Source organism: Tiliqua scincoides, chromosome 8, assembly GCF_035046505.1.
Source record: "Tiliqua scincoides isolate rTilSci1 chromosome 8, rTilSci1.hap2, whole genome shotgun sequence".
Lineage (NCBI taxonomy): Eukaryota > Metazoa > Chordata > Lepidosauria > Squamata > Scincidae > Tiliqua > Tiliqua scincoides.
In genome coordinates, this window is record NC_089828.1 from 14,792,315 (window position 1) to 14,819,482 (window position 27,168).

The 27,168-nt window shown below is 42.9% G+C and overlaps 1 protein-coding gene across 2 annotated transcripts in view; it reads left to right on the forward strand.

Moving 5' to 3' along the window:
- Window positions 1-26,336, forward strand: part of LOC136658650 (tropomodulin-3-like) — a 48,943-nt gene extending 22,607 nt beyond the window's left edge. The window contains exons 4-11 of one of the 2 annotated variants that reach the window (XM_066635445.1): window positions 11,140-11,262; window positions 11,731-11,820; window positions 12,432-12,562; window positions 13,266-13,373; window positions 13,945-14,088; window positions 15,718-15,862; window positions 17,468-17,555; window positions 22,290-26,336. In XM_066635445.1, coding sequence (XP_066491542.1) covers window positions 11,140-11,262; window positions 11,731-11,820; window positions 12,432-12,562; window positions 13,266-13,373; window positions 13,945-14,088; window positions 15,718-15,862; window positions 17,468-17,523 — 797 coding nt within the window. In that variant the 3' untranslated portion in view covers window positions 17,524-17,555; window positions 22,290-26,336. The remainder of the gene's footprint in view (window positions 1-11,139; window positions 11,263-11,730; window positions 11,821-12,431; window positions 12,563-13,265; window positions 13,374-13,944; window positions 14,089-15,717; window positions 15,863-17,467; window positions 17,556-22,289) is intronic. The other variant, XM_066635446.1, reaches the window with a different exon arrangement.
- The last annotated feature ends 832 nt before the right edge of the window (window positions 26,337-27,168 follow it).

Genomic DNA, 27,168 nt, shown 5'->3' on the forward strand with positions numbered 1-27,168 from the left:
GCATAGCATTACTAGGGCTGGCCTGTGGAAGCACTGAGGCAGTTGCCTCGGGCAGGGGGCTACTGGGGGGCACAACTTCCACCTGCTTCTCTACTGTCATTGCCCCTCTTCCTGCTACCTAGAGTCAAAATGGAAGAGAGAAACTGTGAAGAACAGGAAGTGTGGCCCTGACAAGACTGGTGGGCTAGAGACACTCTAGCCTACCACTCTCCTCTCATCCTGTTCTGAGCCATTCGTCCTCTTCCTTTTTGAATCTAGAAAGGAGGAGGAGGAGAGGTGAGGCAGCAGCTGGCACCGGGCTCCAGCAAATCTTGTCTCAGGCATCAAGAACAGACTATCTTTGAAAAATTCCTCTGACTGCTCCTGCAGGGAAGTTGCAAAAACCAGGGCTCTGTATTTTCCTGCAAAAACTAACCAGAGGGGAAAATGAAACCACCTTCCTTATAGACAACCTCAGGAGGGAAAAGAGGGAGCAGGCTTCTCTCTGCCAGTGGACTTGAGTGTGCTCTATTTGTGTGTTTACCCACATGACTGCTTTCTCATCTACTCCTGTGTGATTTGAGCATCAAGTCACAGCACAGACTATCTCCCCTGCCCAGGAAAGCATATGTGCGGAGAGCTAATGCAGTGGTGAAGAGACTGATCAGCAAAAATGAATTTCCCCCTATTTGAATCTTGCCTCTGCCTTGAACTCGCTAGGTGGCCTTACGTAAGCCACTCCTTCTTGGCCTCAGTCTTCCCTATCTGGAATATGGGGATAATCCTCTTTGTCTTGACAGGGTTGTTGTAAAGTCTGCATCAAGTTAATGCATGTGAAGTGGTTTGCGCACTTGGAAAGTGCTTTATAAATGTGAAGGATTATTCTGGGTTTACCCCACCCTTCTTCCAAGGAGCTCAAGTTGGCACACACGCCTCTCCCCCTGCCTGTTTTTTATCTTCCCAACATCTCTGCACATTAGGCTAGGGAGTGATGATGGTGAGCCATCATCCTCTGAGCTACATAGCTGAATGAAGGTTTAAACCAGCGTTTTTCAACCGCTGTGCTGCGTCACACTACTGTGCCGCGAGGCTACCTCAGGTGTGCTGCAAGATCAGAGCAGACAGGCAGCAGCCACGCACGCACGCGGGGAAGTGGCTGCTTTGAGCCTTATAGGCAGCAGAAGGAAAAGGAGCAGGCAGCCAGCCAGTGAAGGGGCTGGTCGTGGCTGCTTTGCTCCTGCTCCTGCTCCTGAGCCAGAGGAAGGCTGCAACCTGATCCTGATTTACCTGGGAGTAAGCCCCATTGACTGTTATGGTGCTGAGTAGACACGCCTAGGATTGGGTATTAGGTTCTTGCCTCCTCTGTGTGCTGATTGGGCGATCAGAGAAGCTTGGAGGAGGTCCTGGTGGGTGGAGTGAATGAGTCAGGAGCAGGCAAGCAGGTATGAAGCCTGTGAGTCTGCTGAGGCCACCGGCCTAAGAACTGGCTGGCTCAAAGGGTCCTGGATAGTCCCTTTTCCTTGCCACAGTTTGCCTGCAACACCACAAAGTGACCCTCCCTGCATTGCCTTTTAGGGGAAAGGCATTGGGCCCCAATCCTCTCCATACTTACCTGGGAGTAAGCCCTGTTGACTATAATGGGGCTTACTTCTGAGTAGACATGCCTAGGATTGGACTTTTGGTCACACTTTTTTTTTTTCTTAAATACAGGAACAGGCAATTGGCACTTCTCCCCACCCTACTACCTCCGACAGGAACTTGCCCCCCAAATCTCATAATTGCAGTCAGCACCTCTCTTCCTGTCCCTCCCTTCACTCCTCCGCACCTTCCAAAGGTTCAGAATCACTTGCTTCAAGTTCTCTCTTCCCCCCACTCCAGCTGAATCCTGTAGTTGTTTCACTCATGTCTCTTCATTGCCCCTCCCCCCACAGCTCTCCCGTGTGCTCAATCTGACCTCTCTTTGCCAGCACTTTCTCACATAACACTTTAATAACATTTTTCATCCTTTTCACAATCGCATATCCTTTCCTCTCCAAGCTTCTTGTGAGTTTCTTTGTCATGTAATAATATAATTGCATTAATTATAATAACATTTAATTGTAATGTAGTGATTTAATGTAAGTAAAAAACTGGTAGTGTGCCTTGACAATTTTAGTGCCTTGTCAGTGTGCCGTGAGCTGAAAAAGGTTGAAAATGGCTGGTTTAAACTCATGTCTCCCCACTACACCACATTGGCTCTCAGATTCCACAAAACGCTGACAGTGTACTTGATTCCCTACATTTGTAGGCTGAATTGTTCTGAGTACAGTACTTTGAGAATTACCATAACCTGGAAGATATAGAAATGTTGGGTAGGAGCAGTCCAAGAATTATACATCGAGAAATAATCATACCATGTATTGTATTATGCATTGATCCAGTTGTAAGGAACTTACTACATATTGCATGAGAGAGCCATGTTTGGGCAAACTTTTCTTGTCTTAAAAACAACTGTGTCCCACTCCTGATGTGGATTGGGACCTTGGCACACACAGGAGAAAGATAATTATATCACTTTACTAACTCCCGGATGTAGATTTCCCTGTTGTAGAGGTACTGTTGGTTGTGGAGGGGGAAAAACACACAGGCCCACAGAGCACCAGGTTTAATAATGGAAATGGATCAACAGGAAAAGCAGGACTGGATGTTGGCAAGTGCTCTTGGAAAAACGGGGTGTTCCCTCTCTATTCTAACAGTGCAGTTGCCATGTTGTTGTTGTTGGCATCTTATGCATTTCTGAAAATTGCCCCAGAGCACCCTTCTTGCTCAGTAAATTATGTCTTAATCCATTTCTTCCCAGCCCATAGGAGTACACTTTTAATCCCTGTTGCGTATATGCAACGTTGGGCAGAAATGGCTTACTTTAATTCTTTCCCATTTCCTACTGTAAGTGAACCTGACTTGGCAGGAGCAGAAAAGCCACTATAAGGATCCTGGACTCAGAAAAAGGCAGGGGGTGGGATGAGAAAAGAGTACTTAATCTGTAGTCTTTAATGGTGTGGGGTTTTTTCCCCCAGAAGTCATGCTCAGCCTGCAAGCTGTGCCTTAAACATGACCTTCTTGAACCAGTTATGTATCCCACAATGAAAAGCTGCCTCTGTTTTGAAGAATGAGAGGATTGAATGGTGTCCTTTTGGCTCTTTTAGATCCTTTCTAGCAAAACAGATTAAATAAAAACGACAATCCCAGTAGAAGCATCTTAAAATCAATGGCCCTCTAGAAGCAAATTCACAATCCCAAACTGGTAATTCTTTGTTACTTTTTTTGGTCCTAACAGTGCAATACAGCACACTTTCAAGTTTAATGGAACTCTTCAACAGGTAGGCAGAGGCAAAAAGCAGACAGCAAAAGAACAGGGGCAAGAGGAAAGGAGCATGTTGTAGGAGAATCAGCCTGCAGGTTGCAAAAGTTGGGAGTTGCTTGCAGACTTGAATCATCCTCTGAAAGGTGTGATATGAATAATACACCCACATCTGCTTTGTCAAATGACACAACTGAGTCTTTGATAAATGCTGGAAAGCCAGGTGGGGTGAAGCTTCATAGATGTCCTGAAGGGGGATGTTCCAAAGCTGAACCACCATCACAGAAGGCCCCCTCCTGAGCCTTCTGGCTATGAGTCCAGGCCTAGCAAATGGAGACGGGCGATAGATCCTGTTGAGATCGTCTGTGGCCCAAAGCTAACAGCAACTTGTTGCTGTTGGACTTTTTATTTTGGTAAGTATTTTGCAGGCTCTGTTATTGCATCAAATGTCACAACGATCTTGTGAGTCAAGTTCGGCATTGATCTTATCTGATGGAAGAGCACAAAAGAGTAGGAGTGTGGCTTATCCAAAGCTCTAAAATGAGGCCAGGGCAAAGATGGGAGCCTTGAATTCAGTCTTCCAGAGCCCAGTCCCACTCCTGCCCCCTCTGAATGACAACGCCTGAGCCTCTAGCACTCATTGCCTTGCCAAAATGGGTTCCAGACATTCGGAAACATTTTTTATTCGTCTATCGCAAAAGATCAGGGTTAGCGCTTGCCAAGTCTTGTGACATGTGAAAGTAAATGAAAGAGAACCAAAACCAGATGGTGAAGGGCAGAGAGAGGGAAACTCTAAACAGGTTGTGCAGTTCTCTTTGTTCAGGAAGAAAATGCTCCTGTAAAGCACAGTCTACTTTTATTTATTCAATTATTTATCTTTTAATATATTTTAAATTAAGAGGGCCAAGGTGGTATAGTGCATTCATTGTTGCACTCGGGCCTGAACTCAATATAGCTTTAAATATGCTGTTTTGCCCTTTGAGTTTCTGGATGGGATATTTTTGTAAATAGGAAATGTGGGAGAGGACATAATCTGGATTGGGACCACAGCATGGGGGAAGAGAGCTTTAACCCTTTGGCACCAAAGCCTGCTTCTGTGCCAGGGTAAGTAGCTATAGGTTCTCGATTTGGGGACTACAATTGGGGTAAAGGTTAAATTTCAGCTCCATGCCATAGCCCAGGGGTGCCCAAACCCCGGCCCTGGGGCCACTTGCGGCCCTTGAGGCCTCTCAATGCGGCCCTCAGGGAGCTCCCAGTCTCCATTGAGCCTCTGGCCCTCCGGTGATTTGTTGGAGCCCACACTGGCCCGATGCAACTGCTGTCAGTATGAGGACAACTGTTTGACCTCTTAGTGAGCTATGGGATGAGGGCTCCCTCCACTGCTTGCTGTTTCACATCTGTGATGCAGTAGTGGCAGAAAAGGAAAGGCCAGACTTGCTTTGTGCAAGGCCTTTTATAGGCCTTGAGCTATTGCAAGACCTTCATTCATTCATATAAGTTCATCTTTAATATATTCATTTATGTAAACGTATGTAAATTTATTCAAATTTTAAATGCAAATTAATTCTTCCCCCGCTGGCCGGCGACACAGTGTCAGAGAGACAATGTGGCCCTCCTGCCAAAAACTTTGGACACCCCTGCCATAGCCCAATCTGGATCAGGGACCTCATCAATTTACCCCATCTTCCAAAAATCAAAATATTCAGGGCTGTTTCATGTGGCATCTATTTATTTACGGGTGGGACCTCGGTATCCACTGTTTTGGTATTCACTGATTTGATTCTCCACTGATAACCTAGGTCCAACTTGTAACAAGTAAAAAAGCGCCAAAATCCCATATCCTACCTTTGCGCTGTTAAATAATTATAATTTAATTCCTTTAGATTTCATTATTCCCTCCATCTAGTGGCTGAATGAGGTATAGCATCTATACCAATGCATTCTTGGTGGGCAATGGAGGAGCAAGAAACCTGGTAGTGGTTCGTTAAAGCTATTTTTCCACTGATTTGGTATCCACTGATTTTTTTTTTGTCTACTGGAATGGAACTCCAGTGGATAAAGGGGCACGACCTGTACTTGTTTCAATCACACATTTAAACAGAGCCCAAATGAGGGCCAGCGCATTTGGTCATAGAACTAGGGAGACCTCGCTTCAAATCTTTGCTTGGTTACATAGCTCATGGGATGATCTTGGGCAGGTCATTCTCTCTCAGCCTAACCTACCTTGCAGACCTTTGGTGAGGACAAATGTAATTTTATTTGGAAAATCTTGAAGTATGGCAGATGTTTCAGCTGTGGCTGTGGCTCAGTTCAGACAATCCAACAGACGATCCAACAGACTGTAGTGTCTTGGGCATGAGCCTAAGGAACGTGCTTATCTGTTTTCCCCCTCCCTTCTTGCTTTGATGCAAAGCTCTGAAGGAGAAATCCTGATTAGTTCAACCACAGCTCCATATCTCATCCAAACCCAGTAGCTGTGGTTTAACTATGCATTACAAACCACGATGTGAAAACTGGGATCTGTTCCAGTTGGTATCCAGTAACCCAGCAGTTCTCAAATTTACCAGAGCCAGGACCCAACTCAGCATCCGGCACTGCCATTGCAACCTGCCACTGACCTTTGGAGCACCTCTGAATGCAACCTGAAGTTGGTCTCGTGAAACAGGAAGTGACCTAGAAGACACTTCCAGCAGTGTTCTGAGACCTGTGGAGGCTTCTGGAGGCTGTCCCTGGCTCAGCAGTATGCGGGAGTGGCATCCAGAGGTGCGTCGCAACACCAAAAGTGGCCTGCGGTTCCATCCATTTGGCTCCAGTTTGGAGCCAAATGGACACAAGGATGAACGGATGGGTCTGACTCCTGACCCACCTGGCCTCGGGCCATGATCCACCAAGTGGATCACGACCCACAGTTTGAGAAGTGCTGCAGTGGACAATGAAAGTCTACTTGAACCGCAAAATTGAGTTAAATTTTATTTTGTACTTAAGCCCCTTCTGCCCAACATTGCATATACGCAACAGGGATCAAATGTGTACACCTGTTGACTGGGCAGAAATGGGTTAAATTCTCCTTCTAACCAGTTTAGTCCATTGTTTGAAGCCTGTCATTCCTCTTATGTCACTATTTGGAGAAACTATAAATCTGTGTTGTCTTAGAAATCTTTTTGTATTCACCCCCTCACTTCTTTCAGCATGAATCCTCACCACCTCCTCTAAAAAACAGATGGGGAGAGTGGGTTTAGTCTTTTGAAGTGGTCCAGTGGGAGGGAAAAGGTTGCCGTGGTAGCTGCCAAGTGCAGAGGGCGAGAATTCAAGTGATTTCATCAGCTTATGAAACAAAATAGTGTTGTCCGTTGTGACACCTGCATCGATGCTGCCTGTCCTCATTGAACAGGTTCTCCTTTTAATTCCGAACCGTTGGAGGGCTGGCAGAATCGTGCATTTTCAGCAGGAGGTTCACGGGATGAGTCCGTTAAAAATAGCGAGGGGAAAAATAAACAAGGAACCTGTTGGTTATACAAATAAGATTACAATGTGATTTTGCTTGAGCAAATGTCATTTCTACCCATCATCCCCGAGAAAGCCAGCACATTGCATTCATTTGACTGTGAACGAGGCTATCGTCCAATTAAATAAATCTTAGTATATAAGATTAATAAAACTTATTCATTTTATTAAGATGAATAAAACTTAATAATCAAATTTTGCAATTTAGATCCTATGTGTGTTTTCCCCCCCTTTTCCTTCTTGTTGACAGTAGGGGTGTTAAAACAGCCCAAAGACACTGTGGGAAACACACTACTGTACATTCAGGAACACCGTTGTGCTGGTGTTGAATCACGTGTGGCGCAGGGGGCTGGGATGGGAGTGTCATCTACTGAGTTATGAATAGTGCTGTAGCAGGGAAGTAACTAGTGATTCCAATACAGCTGGTGAGCCTCCAACAATCAGTGTTGCTGAAGCACCGTTTCAGGTTTCCTGTTGTATGGATTTGGCAGGCTGGTCTAATCAAATATTGTGGAATCCAATCTTTATGGTGTGTGGAAGTGCTGTGAACTAACTTTTAGTATCGGATGGGCTCCAAAGAATTTTGAGCAGGCCCAGTGGGAATGGTTGAACTTATCTCCTTTAGAGTAGCAGATTCTCTCCCCCCCCCCCTCCATATTGCAAACAGTTTTTCCATCTTTCTTTAGATTCAAGGCATTTGCCATGTAGCTGTTCACAAAATGCAAGCCCCAACATCCTTGGGGAGGGGCTGGAGCTCAGTGGTAGAGCCAACTGCTTTGTATGAAGAAGTTCCCAGGGTCTATCTTTGGCATCTCCAGAGCTGGGAAAGACCCCCATCTGGGACCCTGGAGTGTCACTGCCAGTCAGTGTAGACAATACTGAACCAGGTGCAGGGCCACTCCAAAGTGAAGTATCTTGTCAATTCTGTTTCCCTTACCTGGTAATGCACCAGCCTCTCTTCCCCTCATTGGAAAAAGAAGGGGACAGAGCAGAACAGGAAGTGTGGAGGGGATAGTAGAGTGGTGGGTTTGAGTGTCTCCATGTTAGACTACCATTCTCTCCTTCACACTTCTGCTCCATCCCCCTCAGTCCAGGGAGAAGGAGCAGAGCAAGCAAGTGGGCAAGCGGAAATGGGTGCCAATCAACTGTCTGACTTGAGTTGACCACCTCAATTAGCCTCATGGATGGTGAGCTAGGGGAATGAATTGGCAAAATGCTATGGGAATGAAAGGGAATGAAATGCTAGGGGAATGAAATGATTTGGCAAAATGCTATGAAGTCCAGTTATTTCCATCCAGGCCATAAGTAACTTTGATAATGTTCCAAGTGAAATGATCCATGTTGACAAGGTCCTGATGGGCAGATGGTAAGGAGATGAGAAGCAGTGCTCCATTGGTTGACCCTGCATAGACTGAGGAGGAAGAGACCTACTAGATCCATCATCTCCAAGCTCCTTTCCCCCACAGTGGCCAACCAGGCTTTCAGTAACATATGAGGCTCCGTGTAATCATCATAGCTAATAGCCATCAGTGGAGTTGTCTCTAATGCCCTTTTAAAAGTCATTTAAGCTAGTAGCAATTTCTGTATCTTTGGAAATGAGTTCCATAAATTATATTGCATGATTTGTGAACAAGTTCAGTACTTTCCTGCCTGTACTAAATCTGCTAGTGATCAGTTGAGCTGAGTGACCCTCAGTTCCGGTTTCTACATGCACTATCCATAAAACCTCTATAATCAGAGGTGTTTGAAAATGCTGTTATTCACTTTACTTAGAAGTAAGCCCATTGTGTTTAGTGAGGCTGTAAACCTGTCTTACTCCGCAGAAACAAAAACCTCTATCATGTCTGTCTTAGTCATCTTATTTTCTATATTTAACCCATTTTTACCCAGCCCACAGGTGTACACATTTGATCCCTGTTGTGTATATGCAGCGTTGGGCAAAAGTGGCTTAAAATCTACCTTGATCTTTTCTGCATGTTGCTTACTATTAAATCCGTGCTTTTCCCTTTTTTAATAATTGTTCTTAATTGATTAAAGAAATCAAATCTGTAAGGACAGCACACGTACGCTTTATCGAAGCACTGCTTTTGTGCAGCCACAAATGTTTTATGTCAAAAATCACTTTGCTCTTGTTTTTCTACTTTGTTCAACTGGCCAAGGCATCCTTGCTTGATGAAAAGAGTATTCAGGCATATGTCAATATTTTAAAAAGGTGGTAGGGAACATGGAGACCCTGCTAGGGTTTGCAGAGGAAATAAAACTTATCTGCAACACTTTAAGGTGAGATGCTAATACGGCCAACACGCTGTTTTGTTTTTAATTTTTGTGAAAGCGCAAAACCCCTTGCAGTGATGATGTATCTGTTTGAGAGAGAACATGCACTGTTTCTAACCAAGACTGGTTCTGTGAGAAAATCTGATCTCATGCAAAATGCGCAGTCAGCAGAATCCCAGCTCAACAATGTTCTGTACTTTAAAAAAAAAAGTCTTTTTTGGGAATGGCTGGAGCTGGAAATAAAAACAAATCGGATGTGTGTTAAACATTTAGGATGTCAATCGGGTTGTTGATGAGATGTTTACTCTGGTCCATTTCAAGCAGCCAGTTCGCTGTTTTCACAGTTCCTGGAGAATCTCAGCTGCTGCAGAATGAGTGTGATATCATCATCTCAGATGATGATGAGTGTGGAACTGATGAGTGTGTGAGCAGTTCCAAATGCTTGGTGCTCTCGGAAGGAATGCACAGCCATACGGCACTAGCCAAACGATGTTAACCTTGGCAAATGCACCTGTTGGGGTGGGGGGTAATTGCTCCTCCCTGGCACTAATGGGGGTTGCTGGTTCTTGTGCCCCATAATTGCACCTGTGGCGTGTAGGGAAGATGACGGTATTAGCATCCTGGGACACCGATTGTAACGTTCATATGAAGCATATCACAAGTCCCTTCCTTGCCAATCCACAACACTTTATTCTATTTATATAAAACTTTATACCTTGTAGAAAATGTAATAATTGAAAAAAAACAGAAAAATAATACAGCAACAGAAGTCAATAGCAGATCGCATTGCATGAAAAATCACACAAGGCAACACATCAGAATTAGAATGCTTGCTGTTTAAAGAAAAAGCTTTTAAGCATTGTCACAAAGGAGCCGGTGCCACCACAAAAAAGGCTTGTTGTCATTAAGTGGATTTCAGAGGCAGTGGAAGATGCAAAAGAACTCATCTGTCTTTTATACCACTGTTTGAGAATGCTCCCCTCAACCCAAGACTATGGCTTGATCCTCTGAAGTATTTGAACATGTGCTTTCTTCAACTTATAACTAATCAACCACACTCACAACCCTGTTTGTTATCTTCTTGCAGAAGTGAGGGGGGGTACCTCCTTGCAGAAGTAGGGGGGTTGGGGCCCCCGGAAGGCCCCTTCATGTGTCTCTGCTAGCCTAACTTCAAAAGGCAGCAAGTCACCAAAGAAAGCCACCCTTTCCAATCTTAAAGGATGGGCAGATGTGTATGGAGGGAGTGGACGCCCTGGCTATCTTGATTAGAAGCTGTGTGGGGTTTTAAAAATAACCAGTGCCTTGACTTATGCCTGGAACCAAATTGGGAATGTGTGCTGCTGGAATAGTAAAGGTGAGACATGGTTAGCAAACCTCATGCTGGTCAAACCTCAAGCAGCCTCATTTTGAAGGCATTGTAGCTTCCAAAGAGCCTCCAAACACACAGCCAATTATAGAGTGCACTGCAATAATTTAGTAGTCAGGTGACTTAAGGTGTGGATCACCATGGTCAGGTCTGTCCTGAGGAAGAAGCAGGTGCCGTTGGGCAAAGGCACTGCTGGACATCCAGGAGCAAGGCCAGGTCCAAGAATGCTCTCAGAGTGTGAACCTGTTCTTCAAAGGAACTGCAGCCTTGTCTAGAACAGGCTGACACACCGTCAAAAGATCTCCTGACCAGGGGACCCCTCTACCTTATCTGGATTTAATTTCAGTTTGTTTACCACCGCCACCCCTTTGTTGACTCCAAACACTTCCACAGCTTCCTAGCTGGGGGTGACACGGATGTATAAAGTTGGGTGTTATCTCTGTGGGACAGGCCCAAATAGGATTACCTGTGAATCTCACTGAGCTATGGACCCTTCCCTAAATTGAGACGGGTTGTAATGGTACTTTAAGGAGCTTGTGATTTATCAAAAATGGGTAATAACTGTCTTTATGCTTGTTGACAGTTATGGCATTTTCTATCTCATTTTCTTTCTATATAACTATTTTGTTTAAATGTCAGACTAAGCACGGAACATTTCTCTTTTTATTTTGAACAGGGAAAATATTTATCCCCAAACAGAAACCAGTACAGTCTTTCACCGAAGAGAAAGTGTCTCTTGATCCCGAGCTGGAGGAAGCTCTGAAAAGTGCCACAGACACGGAACTGTGTGACCTTGCAGGTTGGTTTGAAAATCCTTTTCCTTTAAAAAGCACAGCTATGCCTGCCAATGCATGTTCACAAATGCATGAGCGTGGGGTGAATCCTGGGACCACGAGTAATTCAGCCTGCTTTACACAATTCTGTGTGCTGTCATTGAGTAAGGCTTCAGTGGTATACACACAGGCCTGAGTGTGATAGCCCCCACCCCCTGGATGTGGAACTCCCTGCCTTTTAAAAAAAGGTGCTCAAAACTTACTGGTTTCTCTGCTCCATCACACTTTAAATTGTAAGCTGTTTGGGGCAGGGGCCTCTCATCTTGTTGGTTCAGTATAAAGCATCACGGCTATTGCTGGCTCTGTAAAAGGAAGAATGCCTTTCCAAATGAGATTCGGGAAATTCTGTGACCTTGTATCCAAACATAAATTGTGTCATGTTTAAGCAGCTGGAAACTACAAATATATATATATATTTTTTCCACTCCTGATAGCTATCCTCGGAATGCACAACTTAATAAGCAACTCCCAGCTCTGTGATATCATGGGAAGTAGTAATGGTGTCGGCAGTGAAGGCTTCACAAGTGAGTATTCACACTCAGTGTCAAAAATAAAGGAGCATCTTTGATTTCTTAGCCATTTGGTCACTTGGATACTGTGTCATAAGCCATGAAATGTTTCAGGTACAAACATTGGGCGGTGAGCAGTACAAGCTGAAATATCCAGTCTGTAATTGGACTGAACTGGTTTAAGTTCCAAGTACTCTAGCTAAAGTAATTCCATTGGGAAATGGAGAGTGATGTTAAAATCATGACCTTAAAGGATGTTGGTTGTTATAACTGGGAATTTAGGAAGTTCTAAACAGTGATTTCCTTAGGAATGAAAGAGCTTTGGGGGGGGAAGTCTTTCTTTCTTTCTTTCTTTCTTTCTTTCTTTCTTTCTTTCTTTCTTTCTTTCTTTCTTTCTTTCTTTCTTTCACTTTGATGTGGATACTGTGATGATCCTGGGAAATCTAAATATGGGAGGATTGGGGGGAGGAAGACATTGTGTGCTTTGCTTTTACTTTCCCAGTTACATTTCTATTTCTCTCTTCCAAAATATTTTATCATGAGCAGGTGTCCTTATACCTGAGTGTTTAAGAAGAAGCACCAGCACCGTTTGCTTGCTTATGAACTCATCTTCCTTGTCTCTGCAGATGTAGTCAAAGGTGAAAAGATAATCCCCGTCTTTGATGAGCCGCCAAACCCCACAAACGTTGAGGAGAGTTTGCAGAGGATTAAAGAGAACGACCCTCGCCTTGTTGAAGTTAATTTGAACAACATAAAGGTAACTTTCAGGCATGGAGAGGACAGAGCTTAGTATTCAAGAAAAATTAAGGCTTCAGTCCTACACATGCTTCCCTGGGAGTAAACCTCATTGGCTTTAGTGGGATTTACTTCTGAGTAGACATGGCTAGGATTATGCTGTGAGTTTTGATTCCTTGAATGATAACTCGTTTTTTTTATAGCGGGTAACTTGTGTGTGTTTGCTTATCACATTTGTAACTCCAGGGAGTTCTGTGCCACGTATGTGATTTTTGCACATCACGTTTTATTCGTACAGTAGCCTTGTGAGTGTAGATTAGTATGGGAGAGAGAATAACTGGTTCATGGTCATCCAGTTTGCTTTATAGTTGAATGGTGGTGGGTGGGATTTGAATAAGAATATTTCTAATCCAATCCCTGCACTCTAACTGCTACACCACACTGTCTCTTAAGTCACACTTTTTTCAACAGGAGATGTTCTTGTTTTAGAATTTTGGCTCTTTGTAGCTTTAGAAGTTTATATTGCAAGCTAGCATAAAAATCAAAAGTAAGTACTATGCCACAGGGATAGCTTTGTCATTTATATGGGCAAAATATTGATATTGGATTTTTTCCTTATTAGCTCAGAGCTAGTATTTTTTTCTCCCCCATAAAGAAGAATTAGACGATGCCATCAAAATCCAATTTTCAGTAAGTATTAATTATTTCCATTATTTTTATTCAAGAACATCCCCATCCCAACACTGAAAGAATTTGCCAAGGCCTTGGAAAGGAATACCTACGTGAAGAGCTTCAGTCTTGCAGCTACTCGGAGCAATGACCCTGTTGCTGTTGTAAGTGACCCATCATGTTTTCCTAATATTGTGCAACCTTTTGTGTTCAGTGGTTGGGAATCAAGGGAGCCAATAACACTGACAGCAATTCAAGAACATATGGGCAGCCCAGTCCAATCTGGGGCTTATGGTGACAGATCTCACATTCTGCTGTTGTAAGTCCTTGTCCAGCATTGCAGAAGGCACACCACTTTGTATTAGTGCACACCACTTTGTATTGCAGTAGCAAGACTGCCAGCCCAAAAAGTCAGAGGGGCCTATACGCTCAACAGTGACTGGGCTAGGACATCAGAGCCACTCTACTCGCAAATCCCCTCCCCTCCCCACTGCCTCTTCAGCTCCTCATTTTGAACATGGGAATGGAAGGAGGAACAACAGTGGAGACAGTGGCTGGTATGCTGTCCTCAGAGCATTGGTGCCCTGCCTCAGGTGCCAGGAGGTTTTGGGCCAGCTCTGGGGAGGTATCATGATGTACCGGCCAAGTCTTCTTAACCTGTTAGGCACAGAACAAGCCATTTTATTTTTGGCTTTTGTGCAGTTTGGGCTCATTGCTGCTGCTTCTTTTTCCAAGGCCTTTGCAGACATGTTGAGAGCCAACACGACGTTGAAGAGCTTAAACGTAGAGTCCAACTTCATCACCGCAGCAGGCATGCTGGCCTTGATCAATGCCCTCAAGGAGAACAACACCTTGACCGAGATCAAAATTGACAACCAGGTAACTCCCAGCATCCTTTGCTTCTAAACCTCTGAAGGTTGACTAGGATTCAAGGAGCCGTGCAGCTACTTCTGTGAGCTCAAGGGGACTTGCATTCTCACAACTAACAGCTTCCCTCTCCCTCACTGCGTAGCAAACCAATTTTGAAACTGAAGGGTTGGATTTTGTATGGCAGCCTCATCTGCTTTACCTGCTGGGTGTTCATTCATCTTAAAATATTATATATGTCCCTCCTTTCACTCTATCCCTCCCTGCATTGTAACAGCAGGGATTGGGGAGTAGTTCTCTCTAAGTTATTCTAATTGCAGAAGGCTGATAAGCCTTTCTGAAATAATTTTTACCAAAAAATCTACAAAATGCAGAACAGACCCGCTGAGTAATTTCAGGCACCAGCTCAATCTTGCGTAGCCATCTTACAATCAGGATAATTGCTGTGAACAAAAATAGCTGTGTGTGCTTGAGGTAGCTACCGCTTACGTCCCTTTAAAAATGAACAACTAATTAGTTTTGACATCTAAGTTGCTGTTCTTTTTTGTGTGTGCAAATTCCACACCATGGCTACAACTGCCAGTACACACCTTGTGCTATATTGTTCTTATAATTAGACAAGGTCTTACAGTGGAAAAGCATATTTTAACACATGATGAAAGCCTTTATCAGAGCTCTTAATGAAAGTGGCAAGACTAATTGGCTCAAGGTTTGATTGCTATCTCGAGTTTCAAGCTCCAACTGGAGGTTCTCACTCCTTTTTTTTTTTTTCTCCTTTCTGCCTAGCTATGTTTGGGGATGGGGTTGTAGCTCAATGGCACAGCATCTGCTTTACATGCAGAAGGTTGCAGGTTCAGTCCCTGGCAGGTGTCAGAATCATACTGTCAATTAATGTCAGTGGTTCTCACACTTTGAACATTTATTGTGACCCCAAGTGGGTCATGGCCCCAAGTGGCATCATCAAGCAGGAAAATTTTTAACACCCCATATGACAAAATCAAATCTAATTAAGTTAATTTTAAGTTATATTTATTGTAAACTTTTAATTTACTTAATTAATTAGTTATGTTTAAACATTTATTTAAAATAAAGACCCCTCTTAACCCTCCCAAGCAATTACTAATATGTTTAAAAAAATTCCCCAAACATCCCAAAGGCTGCAGTCCTACCCATACTTACCCAGGAGTAAGCCCCATTGACTGTCATTTTTAAAAGTATATACAGAGTAACCTGTTAAATGTACAAATCTATCACATTTCCCCTAATGCAGTCACACACCATGCTGGCATCAAGTCTAATATATTAAAAATAACATACACATTGAAATGAATGGGGACCCACCTGAAATTGGCTCCTGACCCACAGTTTGAGGAACACTGATAGACAATATTTTACTAGATGGACTGATGGACTGACTTGGTATAAGACAGCTTTCTGCATTTCATGCTAACATGAGTATAGAGTATAGAGTCCATGAGATTCCTTCTGTGCACCTGCCTCCCCCATCGAGAGTGAAATATTCCACCAGTCTTGCTGCTACTAATCTCACCCATCCCTAGGAAGTCAGGAGCCCCCCATTTTGGGCAGCCCAATTGCAGTTGACTGAAGCTTCCTTTATATAACATTGACTTGTTCTGACAGAGGCAGCAGCTGGGGACGCCCCTAGAAATGGAAATTGCGAAGATGCTTGAAGAGAACAACAGGATTCTTAAATTCGGCTATCACTTCACGCATCAAGGACCTCGAAGCAGAGCAGCAGCGGCCATTACAAAAAATAATGACTTGGGTAAGGTGTCTCTGCTTAATGATTTTCAAGAGGGAACAGGAATTAGGCTGAGCCTGACTGTTCATTGCATAGCAAGAATGCAAGTAGAGTTATATTTTAAATTCAGTCCTTGTTGCTGATACATTTTCCCAACGCACTTTTTTTTTTTAAGCATCCCCATCCTGATAAACCTGATTCAGTCATCATGGCCTAAACCATCATTTCTCCCTTGTTTCTAGGGGACGCCTAGAAACATTCATGAAACATTCTGATTCATGAACTTCTAGTTGCGTTGCTTATAAATTGTGAACATGATTATTGGGGAACCCCCAGGAATGAAGTGGGATGGGGTATGGCAGTCTACTGCAGGAGAAGGGAGTTGGTTCAAATTGGGGGCACCCTGTAGGAGCAGAAGAGCTGTTTTAATTTTCCTCTCTCCATTGGGGCAGTTAAGACATCATGCCGTGATTTGGATTGGCAAACCAGAATAGAAAATGCCTGGTCTGATATGGGTTTGCAAACCATGGTTAGTGCTAACTAGGGTTTGGCACGATGTCTGAATTGATGCCCGACTATGTGCTGTGGCCTGCAATATATTAAATTAAATTACATTACATTTACATTAAATTAAATTACAAAGCTGATTTCCATGGGAACAAAAAACAGTCAGGCAACTCTAAACCATGAATGCCATGTTGTATGTGGAAGCTGAAGTCATATTCTAAGCCAGGGGTGTCCAGACTTTTTGGCAGGAGGGCTGCATCATCTCTCCGACACTGTGTCAGGGGCCAGGGAAAAAAAAGAGTTAATTTACATTTCAAATATGAATAAATTTACATAAATGAATACATTAGAGATGGATCTTATATGAATGAATGAAGGTCTTTTAAAAGACCTTGCACAAAGCAAGGCTGGCCTTTCCTTTACTGCCACTGCTGCATCACTGACATGAAACAACAAGCAGTGGAGGGAGCCCATGTCCACACAGCTCACTTGAGAGGTCGAAGAGTTGGCTGTCATGCTGGGCCAGTGCGGGCTTCAGCAAGTCTCTGGAAGGCCAGAGGCTCATTGAAGACTAGGGGTTCCCAGCAGGCTGGATTGGGAGTCCTTGAGGGCCGCAAGTGGCACCAGGGCCGGAGTTTGGGCACCCCTGTTCTAAGCTATGGTTGGCACAAGCTGTGATTTTGCATGATGTCAGAACTGAGTCATTGTAGCCCACCCTTGCAGAACACATGGTGTAAACTTTCTAGCTGTAGAAAAGGAATAGAATTAGATTTCCTAGAATCTGCTTATTGAAAATCAGGTCTTATGGCTTTGATGGTAGGCTGGGAATAATTACTGGTACCTTGTGAATTAAGGATCCTTAACCACCCATTAATGTACAGTAGATATGAGGCATCTCACATGTGGATGGATCAGCAAAAGATGCTCTCGGTACAGCACAGAAGTTCTAGACATGGACAAAATCATTTAGCCTCTTTATTTTCCTCATCAAAATGCCTCCTTCTGCTCATCTTAAACTTTCCTGTTTGTTCCCCAATTCCAGCTATAATATTTCATTACTGGGGAAATCTTTTTTTAAAAAATCTATTGATATCTTGCTTGTGTTTTTTCTTGCTTTCCTAGTCTGGCGTGTAAGAGTAAAACTTTCAGCAAATGTCCTTTCATCTCTTCAGCCCTGAAGCTTCTGAGATCGGTTATTTGCCCTTCTCGGGTACTGAACACTGGAAAAGAAATGGCTTGAATATCTCATATCAGTGTCTCTGTATGTTTCTCCTAACGAATGAGTGTGTGTCTTTCCTTAGTGCTTTCATTTTGCTGTGCCTTGCATGTCCGTGTTGCTTGCCAGAGGCCTTGTGCAATTAGAAAAAAATTCTGATTAGCTAGGAATGTGAAAATTATATCAAAACGCTAGTGTAAGGCTTCATGAGCGAATGAATCTTGGAAGTTGCAGAAATAGAGTTAGCAGCAATAAAATAAAGTACTTGAAGCATGATGTAAATACACTTATCAGAGCCAAAACTGGAAGCAAAAAACACATGCTGAAACAGGCTGTCATCACTCAATGCACGCAAAAGATTCCAGCTCCAATCACAGCTTGGAAATCTGAGTCCTGGGGACTTGTGATGCTCAAATATGAGGCAAATATGAGGCAGGCATGATGTTTCATGAATTCTTCCCTGGCCTGAATTTTAATCCCTTCCCCCTCTGTATCCTCAAAACAGCCCTGCAAGGTAGGTTAGTTGAGTGGCTCAAGGTTACCCAGTGAGCTTCATGGATTTAGCATGGATTTAAACCTGAGTCTCCATAATCCCAGCACCATCCACTGTGCCATGCTGGGTCTCTCAAGGGATGAACATACTGACTGGGAGCTTGGAGGAGCTCTTGGGAAGAGCTAGGAGTTGTTGGGAAGTGGCAGATCTGCAAGGTTTCATGACTTCTCAGTCACAGAGGCTTCCTCTTTGATCTTGGAACTCTTATCTGGGGCGTGTGTGTGAGTGAGTGAATGAGTGTCTGAGAATTGGGGGGGATGATTTGGAAGGAAGGGAAGAACTCTGTAAAAGGGATAATAGTATCTCCATTTACAACTTGCCCAGATTACCTTTTTTGAAGTTTCCTGGTCTACACCCAAGGTAATCCTTACTACATCCTAGGTTATATCAATAAGAAAGTCACAGCCTTGATCTTCCTTCCATCGCATTTATTAAATGGAAAAGAACCCCAGCAAATATGTTCTCATTTAACTCATGCATATGCATTTTTGAAAGGGCAATAATAGTGTCCTGAATTCAAGCTTGCAAAATCTTTATTTTTTACATTCACCAACTACTCTAAAAGAAACGTTGTTGTTCTAAAAGACATTGCACAGCGAGTGCTAATACTCGTTTGTCAGTACCCTGCACCAGGGTTGTAAACTGAAAATAACTTGTTACTAGAAGTCATTCTTCTTAGGACTGTAGTTTTCATGGGTGATAAGAGAGGCTGGGTTCAGACATTCATAGATGGTTTAGATCAGCTGTCACCAAACTTGCGACTGTTATCTGACAGAAAAGTGGTCCCTGTTCGGACTGGAGCTTACTGTTCCACTTCTGTGCCGCTCATATTCTGAGTAGATCTGGGCACCAGGATGCTCTGGGCTTTCGTGTCTGTTGCCCAGTGTCCCCGAAGGCTATGCAATAGGTCCAGGCAGATGCAACTTCCCAGAGCAGTAATTTTAACCTTTTTCATCTTAGAGCACACTGGCAAGGCACTAAAATGGTCAAGGTACACCATCGGTTTTTGACAATTGATAAGACACACCCTTTCCCAAATTCCCATGGCACACCTGGGGACCATTTGTGGCATACCAATGGGCCATGGCAAAGTGGTTGAAAATGGCTGGCCCAGAGATGCCCAAATCTGTGAGCAGCGCAAAGGCAGAATGGTAAGCTCCATTCATGGAATGGAGAGCTTTCCCCAAACCCTGGATCCTGCCCCCAGGCTAGGGTTTGGAGGAGCCAGGTTTAAAAGACTGTGAGCAAGCCATGGCAAGTCTCTGGTTTGCATCTTGCTCCCTTTTTAATGCTTTGCATGTAAGGGGAGGAGATTGAAAACTTTTATTTTTGCCATTATGTACAAATTTTGAAACTGTGGTTTGTTCCTAACCATAGTTAATTCAAACAAATCATGGGCAACCTGTGGTTTCAGATCCTGATTTGTTTGATTTAACTACAGATAGAACAAAGCAGTTTTCTAGTGTGTATGTGTGTGTGTGTGTGCGATGGGAAACAGATAATAGAAGCATTCAGCCTCTTCTCTCCATGTGTGAAAGAAGGGAGAGGGGCTGCGTGAGCCAAAGGGTTGCTATGGCTTGTTCCTGTAATGACAAACCATGATTTGTCATTGTGTTTACACTAGGACAGAGTCTCATAATCATGAATTGTGCTAGGACATTACGATCATGATAGTGTACATAGAGTGAAAGACTGACCACTATCCCAAAGGCTACGGAGGCCTCACCTTAGATTTTAAATGTTCTGAATAATGGTTTACTTTGAAAATAATGTCCTGATATTTTTGCTGGCTTTTAATATGCTTGCCCAGTAACCTCTCCAAAATATTTACTGAAGTGCTGAGTTGGAATGTTTTGATCCCTTCCACTGTTAACTTTCTGGAATAATGTGTTTTCTTAACCTAGCAAAAGGCCAGAGGAATTGTATATGCAAAATCAAGAGCTTAATCTTGATTATCAACTTAACTGGATTTTGGAATGAAAACAACCCTTCCAGTGACTATGTGGTTGAAAAGAGCTGGTGCAGCATTAGTGGCTAAGAATACCATCCTTTAAGCACTTTCCTGGGAGTAAGCCCCATTGAAAAAATGGAATTTGCTTCTGATTAGACACACATAGGCTTGAGTGACTAATCTGGACTTCTCCAATTCAAATCTTGTCTCTTCCATGAACTCACTAGGCAGCCTGATCCATGCCAGTCCTTTCAGCCTAAGTCTTTCCTATTGGCATTATGGGGATAGTTCTCCTCACTTTGACAGGGTTGTTGTAAAGACAATATCAAGATAATACACGTGAAGTACTTTGGACGCTCAGAAAGTGCAATACAAATGCTAAGTATTCAAAACAAAAAATAAATGAAAGCTGCAATAAAATACTCTGGAATCTGTTTAATATCTGTGTATAACATCCCACCCAAGACAGTTTTGGCAATATTGTCTGCTTGCTGGGCTTTTGTGAACTGGTGTCTTGTGATGTGTTGCCGTAGTTATGCTGGTGTAACAGAAGACTGGGCCTGGCTCTTAAGGTGTAGATAACATCAAGGTTATTTGCTATAACAGCATAAAATGCCAGAAGAAGAATAGCAGGAACAGGCTGCAGCCCAGAAGAGCTTTATGTTCTCAAGCTACATGTGCATCTAAGGTGTGCTTAGTTGGGTGTATATTTATATAAAAGGAAAAAAAAAACCCTAACAAAACCACAGCCACCCTCTCACTGCCAAATTGCAAATGGCTTTTCAAGTTCAGCCTGCCTTTTCATTAATTGGCTTGCTGGGTGGAGTGGAGTGGGTGGAATCAAGGTGGGTCTGCTGTGGGCAGGGGGTGGGTGGGAGGGAATAACCCAAGTGCACAGACATATGAAAGTGTGTAGCTGTACTGGACTGCAACCTTAGGCCATGATCCAGTGAGCCCTTTTAGGTATGCAGACACATGGTTACTTGTGGGTTCACATTTGAAGTTGCTTTGGAAACTCCCCAAGATCAGTGGTAATGTCAGAAGGGTGGTGGTGATGGAGTTCAAGGGCTCCCCCCCCCCCCCAAATAAACCTTTAACACACTGGCTTTATTTCCTTTCAGTATACATGCATGAGTGTGAGTGTATGTAAATAAATATATATTTTAAAGGGGGGTTTCCCTGTACTCAGATATGGAACACCTTTCAGTAATGTGAAATACACATTATGGGACATTTTGCCCTGCCCCAAAATGCCCTTTGCCCTTTTTATAACGCCTGACATTTATTTTTTTATCAAGCCATTATTTCTTGAGATGGTATCTCACGTCCCAAAGATGTTAGAATTGATAGAGTGACACCATTACAGAGATGGAAGTATCATCCCATTGGTGTTAATTTTACGCATACTCTATATGGTAGCACGTTTTCCTTGTGTAAAGAACAATGGCAAGAAAGTAATAACCAGAATGTCTTCAGCTGGTATCCAACTTAAGTGGGATCCTCTGGCATGATGACAATGATTTCTGAGCTGTGAGATGTCTACTTGGTTCAAAATCTGCTAGTGACAGCTAAGATCCACGATTGCACAAAAATAGAAATGTTTGCCAGTTGGTTTAGGAAAGGATTGTTTATGACTGAGATGAATAAGATAATGGGATTTGTATATCTGTGAAATGGAATTGCTTATGGGAATGATTTGTTGCCGAATTGGGTACCTTTTAGTGGTGTATGGACATATCTGTTAAGTCTGGTTTTAGGGGATCGTCCAGAAAACTACCCTCCGTGGGCCCTATTCTACCTGATGGACCCTGAAGGAGTCACTCTGTCACCACCACCTGAAGGCATTGAGCCGATCTCGGGGATAACACCCAGCCCCTAACAGCTGCTCAGCAATAAGCGTCCCTGCACTAAATGTCCTAACTTAGAGGAGGAGTCTTGTTGAGTAACATGACTTTATTTAATATTATGATTTTTAAAAAATCCCCCCATTATAAAACAAGCACCTTATGATTCGAACGCACAGCACAGAAAAAAAGATAATAGCTTCATTTCATCTGTGATGCTACCCATGTGGTTCCCTGGATCATGGCCATAACCCTTCTTATGTCTCTGGCTGCTATTTCTTCCAGCTCTGGATTGTTAACAGACATCCTTATAGTAACTGAAACATTAAAAACTGACGCCCTTTGTCGCATTTGTTTTTCTTTCTTTCTTATGGACGCAGTTCGCAAGAGACGAGTGGAAGGTGACCACCAATAACTTGCCCCATGGCCAGAGGTGCACAGCATTGAAAATCCAGAGCTCCTCAAGGCATATCGGCTTCGCTTGAACTTTGGCAATCTTGAGATATCTTTTAACCTGGGTAGAAGGGAAAAGACTGGAATCGCTACACCATTTCTTTTTCTTATTCTTTTTCTTCTGTAAAGTCATACTGATGTTCCTGGTATCCAACACGTGTTATTTGTGAAACCTTGTCACCGCATCTGCCCAAAATCAGGTCCCTGAAAATGCTTCCAGACTTGGGCCTTCCCACAAAAAACAAAAACAAAAAAACTTTAACCATTCTAAAATTCTGTGGGGTCGCTGTCAAATATCCAGGTAATTATTAGCGAGCAAATGGGGAGATCTACATGGGGCAGGTTTCAAATAAGAAATCTGGAGCCCTAATTTAAACAGCAGGACTTTGTAGAGTTTTGCAAACTGAGTTGTCGTGGGGGCAAAAAGGGAAAAAGTGTAACAAAAGACTCCTGCTCTGACTTTATCCACCTCGTTTGTATGTGATAGTCATGGTGAAGATAATGGTAGCTGGCAGCTTACCACAGTTAACTCTGTTTGTCCTTAACATGTTTTAATTTTTTTAATTAAAAAGGGATTTTGGAATCCCTTTTTGATACAGAAATTTAAACTTGAAACTTCTTTTTATGAGAGGATTATTCCACTTTTAAGGGTTGCTTCTGTTTTTTACCTCTCAGAGGTAAGCTAAGCTGTCTAAAACAGACATATAGGTGCCTTAAGAAACCAGCAGCATTTGTAACTGAAAGCTGTTTGGGTGGCTTTTTTTTTCCTTTCTTAGCTCGCTGAACACAATATTTCAGCACTTTTGCCCTTTTATGTCTGAACTGGACGTATTTATAAATTCTTATTCATGGTTTCATCAGCACGGTGTTGGGTTATGCTCCTTTGTATTTAAAGGTTATACTTACTCTTTTGTTTTTTTAAAATATCAGCTGCCACCATATGTGCAGCTCTTGGGCCATGCACAGCAACATGTTGCCGTCCATCGAGTAAGCCCTTTATGGGAGGGCTGACACACATGGTCCTGGGTCTGTGAGTTTTTGACAGGTATGAAAAGAGTCGCACATTCTCCAATTCCAGTGCACGTGCATGGAGAAACTTCAATATAGTTGTGATGCACCTAGCAGTTTACCAGTGAAAGTGAATTTTAAAACGTGTTGACAATACACCTTTGAGTCACTCTTTCAAGCACTATCTGTACTGGTTCAAAGTAATGGGATGACAGCAGAAGACATGACTTAAGCTTGGCAGCCACTGGGAAAGGAGACTCGTCTTACGGTTACCACTACCTTGATGCCTACCACTGATTTATAACTCCACACTTTTACATGATGCCCATATATCCTGGGCACAGTCCATCAAACTGGTCCTGTACAAACTGTGCAGAAATAACTTGGACAGGAGCGCATGGTGGATTTACCAATTTTGTATAATAGGGCCCACAGAGTTACGACCAATTCATTCTACGTTCAGGGTTCTGTCTTCCGAAAAACCATGCAACCAATCTGGCCCTATTTCAAGTAACATATGGTTTTGTTTTTTTTCTTCTATGGTGTTGTAAAACCTGACTGTGCTACTTGATGTACGCTAAATGAAATTGCACAGAGCAGAACATTAGACTGTGAGCCTTTTTCTTAGGGTTGAGGGGTTCCTTTTATTTTTATAATTGGTCAATATCCTGCTTTGACTTTCTGTTTGTCCTGGAGTTACCTCTTCAGGTAAGGATTGTGATCATAGGGTAGCATCCTGGTTAATGATTCTGCTGTCAAGAGCAGAATGTCCATCCTCTAGGAATGGATGAAGCAGGACATCTTGCACGAGCAGAATGCAGCTTCTGTTCTTGGAGGGAGCCACTGATGGCAGAAGCGCTGCTCAAGCTCTGCACATGCACTTTTACTGGAAGCATGTTTCACGTAACTCAGTGGGGCTCTCTTCCAAGTTGGTGCATTTCAGATTTAGGCAAAAGTTGTGGTTTACTTACAGGATAAAGAGTTTCAGCTGATGCATGTACAAATGTGTTAATATTTTAGTTCCTTTTGTGCTCAATGAAATGTTACCAGGAATGCAGTTCTTTTAAGACCACCTTTGAAAAACAAACTCATCCTTTTATCACATGTGTAACTTTAAAAACAGTTCCTTTAACAGAAAGAAGAAAAAAAGGCGGGTTCCAGCGTCATTAAATGCAGTTGAGAAGTCTTGCTGAACAAATGTGATGTACCTTTTACAATTGTCTTCTGAAAAACCAAAGACAAGTGTGTGGAATTGGCATTTTTGTATCAGCCATAGTTCCTTTTCAGGGAGCTTCTTTAGCAAAAAGCCTATCATACTTGCAACCTTTAGACTACATGCAGCATGCCTGGTGCTTGATAAACCCAATTTTATTAGACCACAGCGCATGGCCAGGATATGGAGAGAAACAGTATATATTTATCCTACTGGTTGAACGGTTGTAATCTACATGCCTACATCTAAAAAGAATTAAGACTGCAATTCTACACATGGGTTCTTGTGTGCACATATCTTATTGAGAATCATTAGAACTGATATTCGAATTCATGGGCAAGATTGCTTCCTATGGGTCTCTTTAACAGGTGGTGCTATACTAATTCAACCAAAGCATGATGTCTGAAACCAGGCATTGACAGGTCCACTTAAGCACTGCTATTGCCTGACCTCAGTTCCTTCCGGTGTGGCTTTGGTGGGCTCACATACAACACATTGGAGTCAAGAGGTGTGGTGCAGGAGCACTGGGGTGGATTGTTCTTGACTCTTCCTAGTGCCTAATGTTATTTTAAAAGTTGTCAACCATCAGTAAATACATTCCTCTCCATTATGTTATAGGGGACCTTGCATCATCAACTGAGTCTTATTTTCTGGGCATATTAGTGTTACGACTACTAGAATATTTTCTGTTTAAAGATGAAAGAAAAAAATTAAGGTGATTTTTTTTCATCCACTCTAGACTAACCATGAACATGGTGGCGGTTTGACCATAAATTGTTTAGTGGCCTATGTGAAAATAGGTGGGTAGCTTGGAAGAATTCAGAGATCACGGAGTTAGTGGCAGAGTCCATGTCAGGACATGCATCCAGAGGTGCCTACTCATAATACTTGCTCTGGCCCCCCAGGGGAGAATTGGACCCAGTCAGCAACTGATGGCCTTGCTGTAACTTGGAGATGGTTGTGGCAACATATATTGGGGGGGAGGGGAATGCAAACCTAGTTCTGGCACCACACCTGTCACCAAGATAAGGGGAAGGGCCTCACCAAAGGGCACTTTGCCAAGGATTCTCTCATACCAGGAGCCAGACCAGGATTGTCATCATCATCACACCTTCCTGCACCATGGTCAACAACAAAATAAACTGAAACAGAACTACTGCAGCTATAAATCTGTCACTCCAAGATAGGCAGGGGAAGGACATAGACATGCTGTAACAGTTGTTGGCTCTTGTGTGCATTCCTCCTTTTTTTCTCTCTGTGGAAAATGAAGTTTTCTGAGCTCCCATCAACTATAATGCAAACGGTGTGTGTTCTGATTTTAAATACCTAAAGAGATCTCAAGTGCACGTAGCTTGTTTATAAGAGTAGATAACGATGATGATTCATAAATAACTGGGCCAGTTCCTCCAGTGGTGAAGCTTTTTATGCATTTTACAGTCTTAACAGTTCTTGGAGGGGAATTGCTTTTGTTTAAAATATGCACTTACCTTGTAAAATAATTAACCTCATGTTTTTGTTGATTGTTTTGGGTTCCACTTCTTTCCATGCTATGCTACAAAATAATGTGCTTACACTTATCCTGTTTACAAAATGTTATCGTCTCTTATTTTTGATACCAATAATACCATTTGTAAACTACAAAATATAGAGTCTGTCTTTGGTCAGGAGTTTCTGTTAAAGAAACATGAATTGAATACATCAGAATGCCTGCACTGTCCGCTGTCGTTTATTGTAATAAAGGATTCAAATGAGATTTTTCCTCCAAAGTGGTGTTATCACAAATGTGGACTTTCCCCAATGTGTAGGTTTCTTTTCCAGTTATAATACTTAGAAGTCTATCCTTTGTTAGCAGTAGCAACACAAGATATTTTGTATCTTGACCAAATGTTCACTACCCCACCCTCCCCACACAATTGCACACTTTTCTCCTTAGCTGCTTGGCAGTCACACTGAGTGCAATAGGTAAGCAAATGGTGACACCACTTCCTGATGCACTTAATTTGGTGGTGAAGGAGAAGAGGTGAGAGTTGCCACTCTAGCCTAGAACTGGGCTAGCACTACCTCTTTGGCACCTTTGGTAGGAGTGAGCACATGGTGGAGCAGGATGTCTCCAAAACCACCACTCCCCTAATTTGTCACTGATGGCAGCACCTTTCAGGGTTCCTGCATGGTAGGATTGGCCCTGCTTGTCCATCAGAAATTGGATTCCAAGGATTGCATCACCCAATGTTGAAAAGTCAAGCCCCAGAGTGTCCAGGTTTCCACTGTAGGGGTATGTGTGTGTTTCTGTTTCTGTAGTGCTTTAAGGATGTTCGTTTACTGGGGAAGCATGTCCACAGGAGCTGTAATTGGTTAAGATGATATTGTCAAATGAATGTGCCCTTCAAGCATTACAGAAGAAATGATCAACCCAAAGCAAATGTGGGGAGGTCCCTCGCAACATGAAGTTATCAAGGATCTAGTAGAGTCGAGGGAAGTCCTACTTGTAGAACAGAATCTGAATAAGTATTAAACCTATGAACAAGTTTTCAGAGAGTCCAAAGATACAAGAAGCATCTTTTTAACACACAAAGCACATCATTATA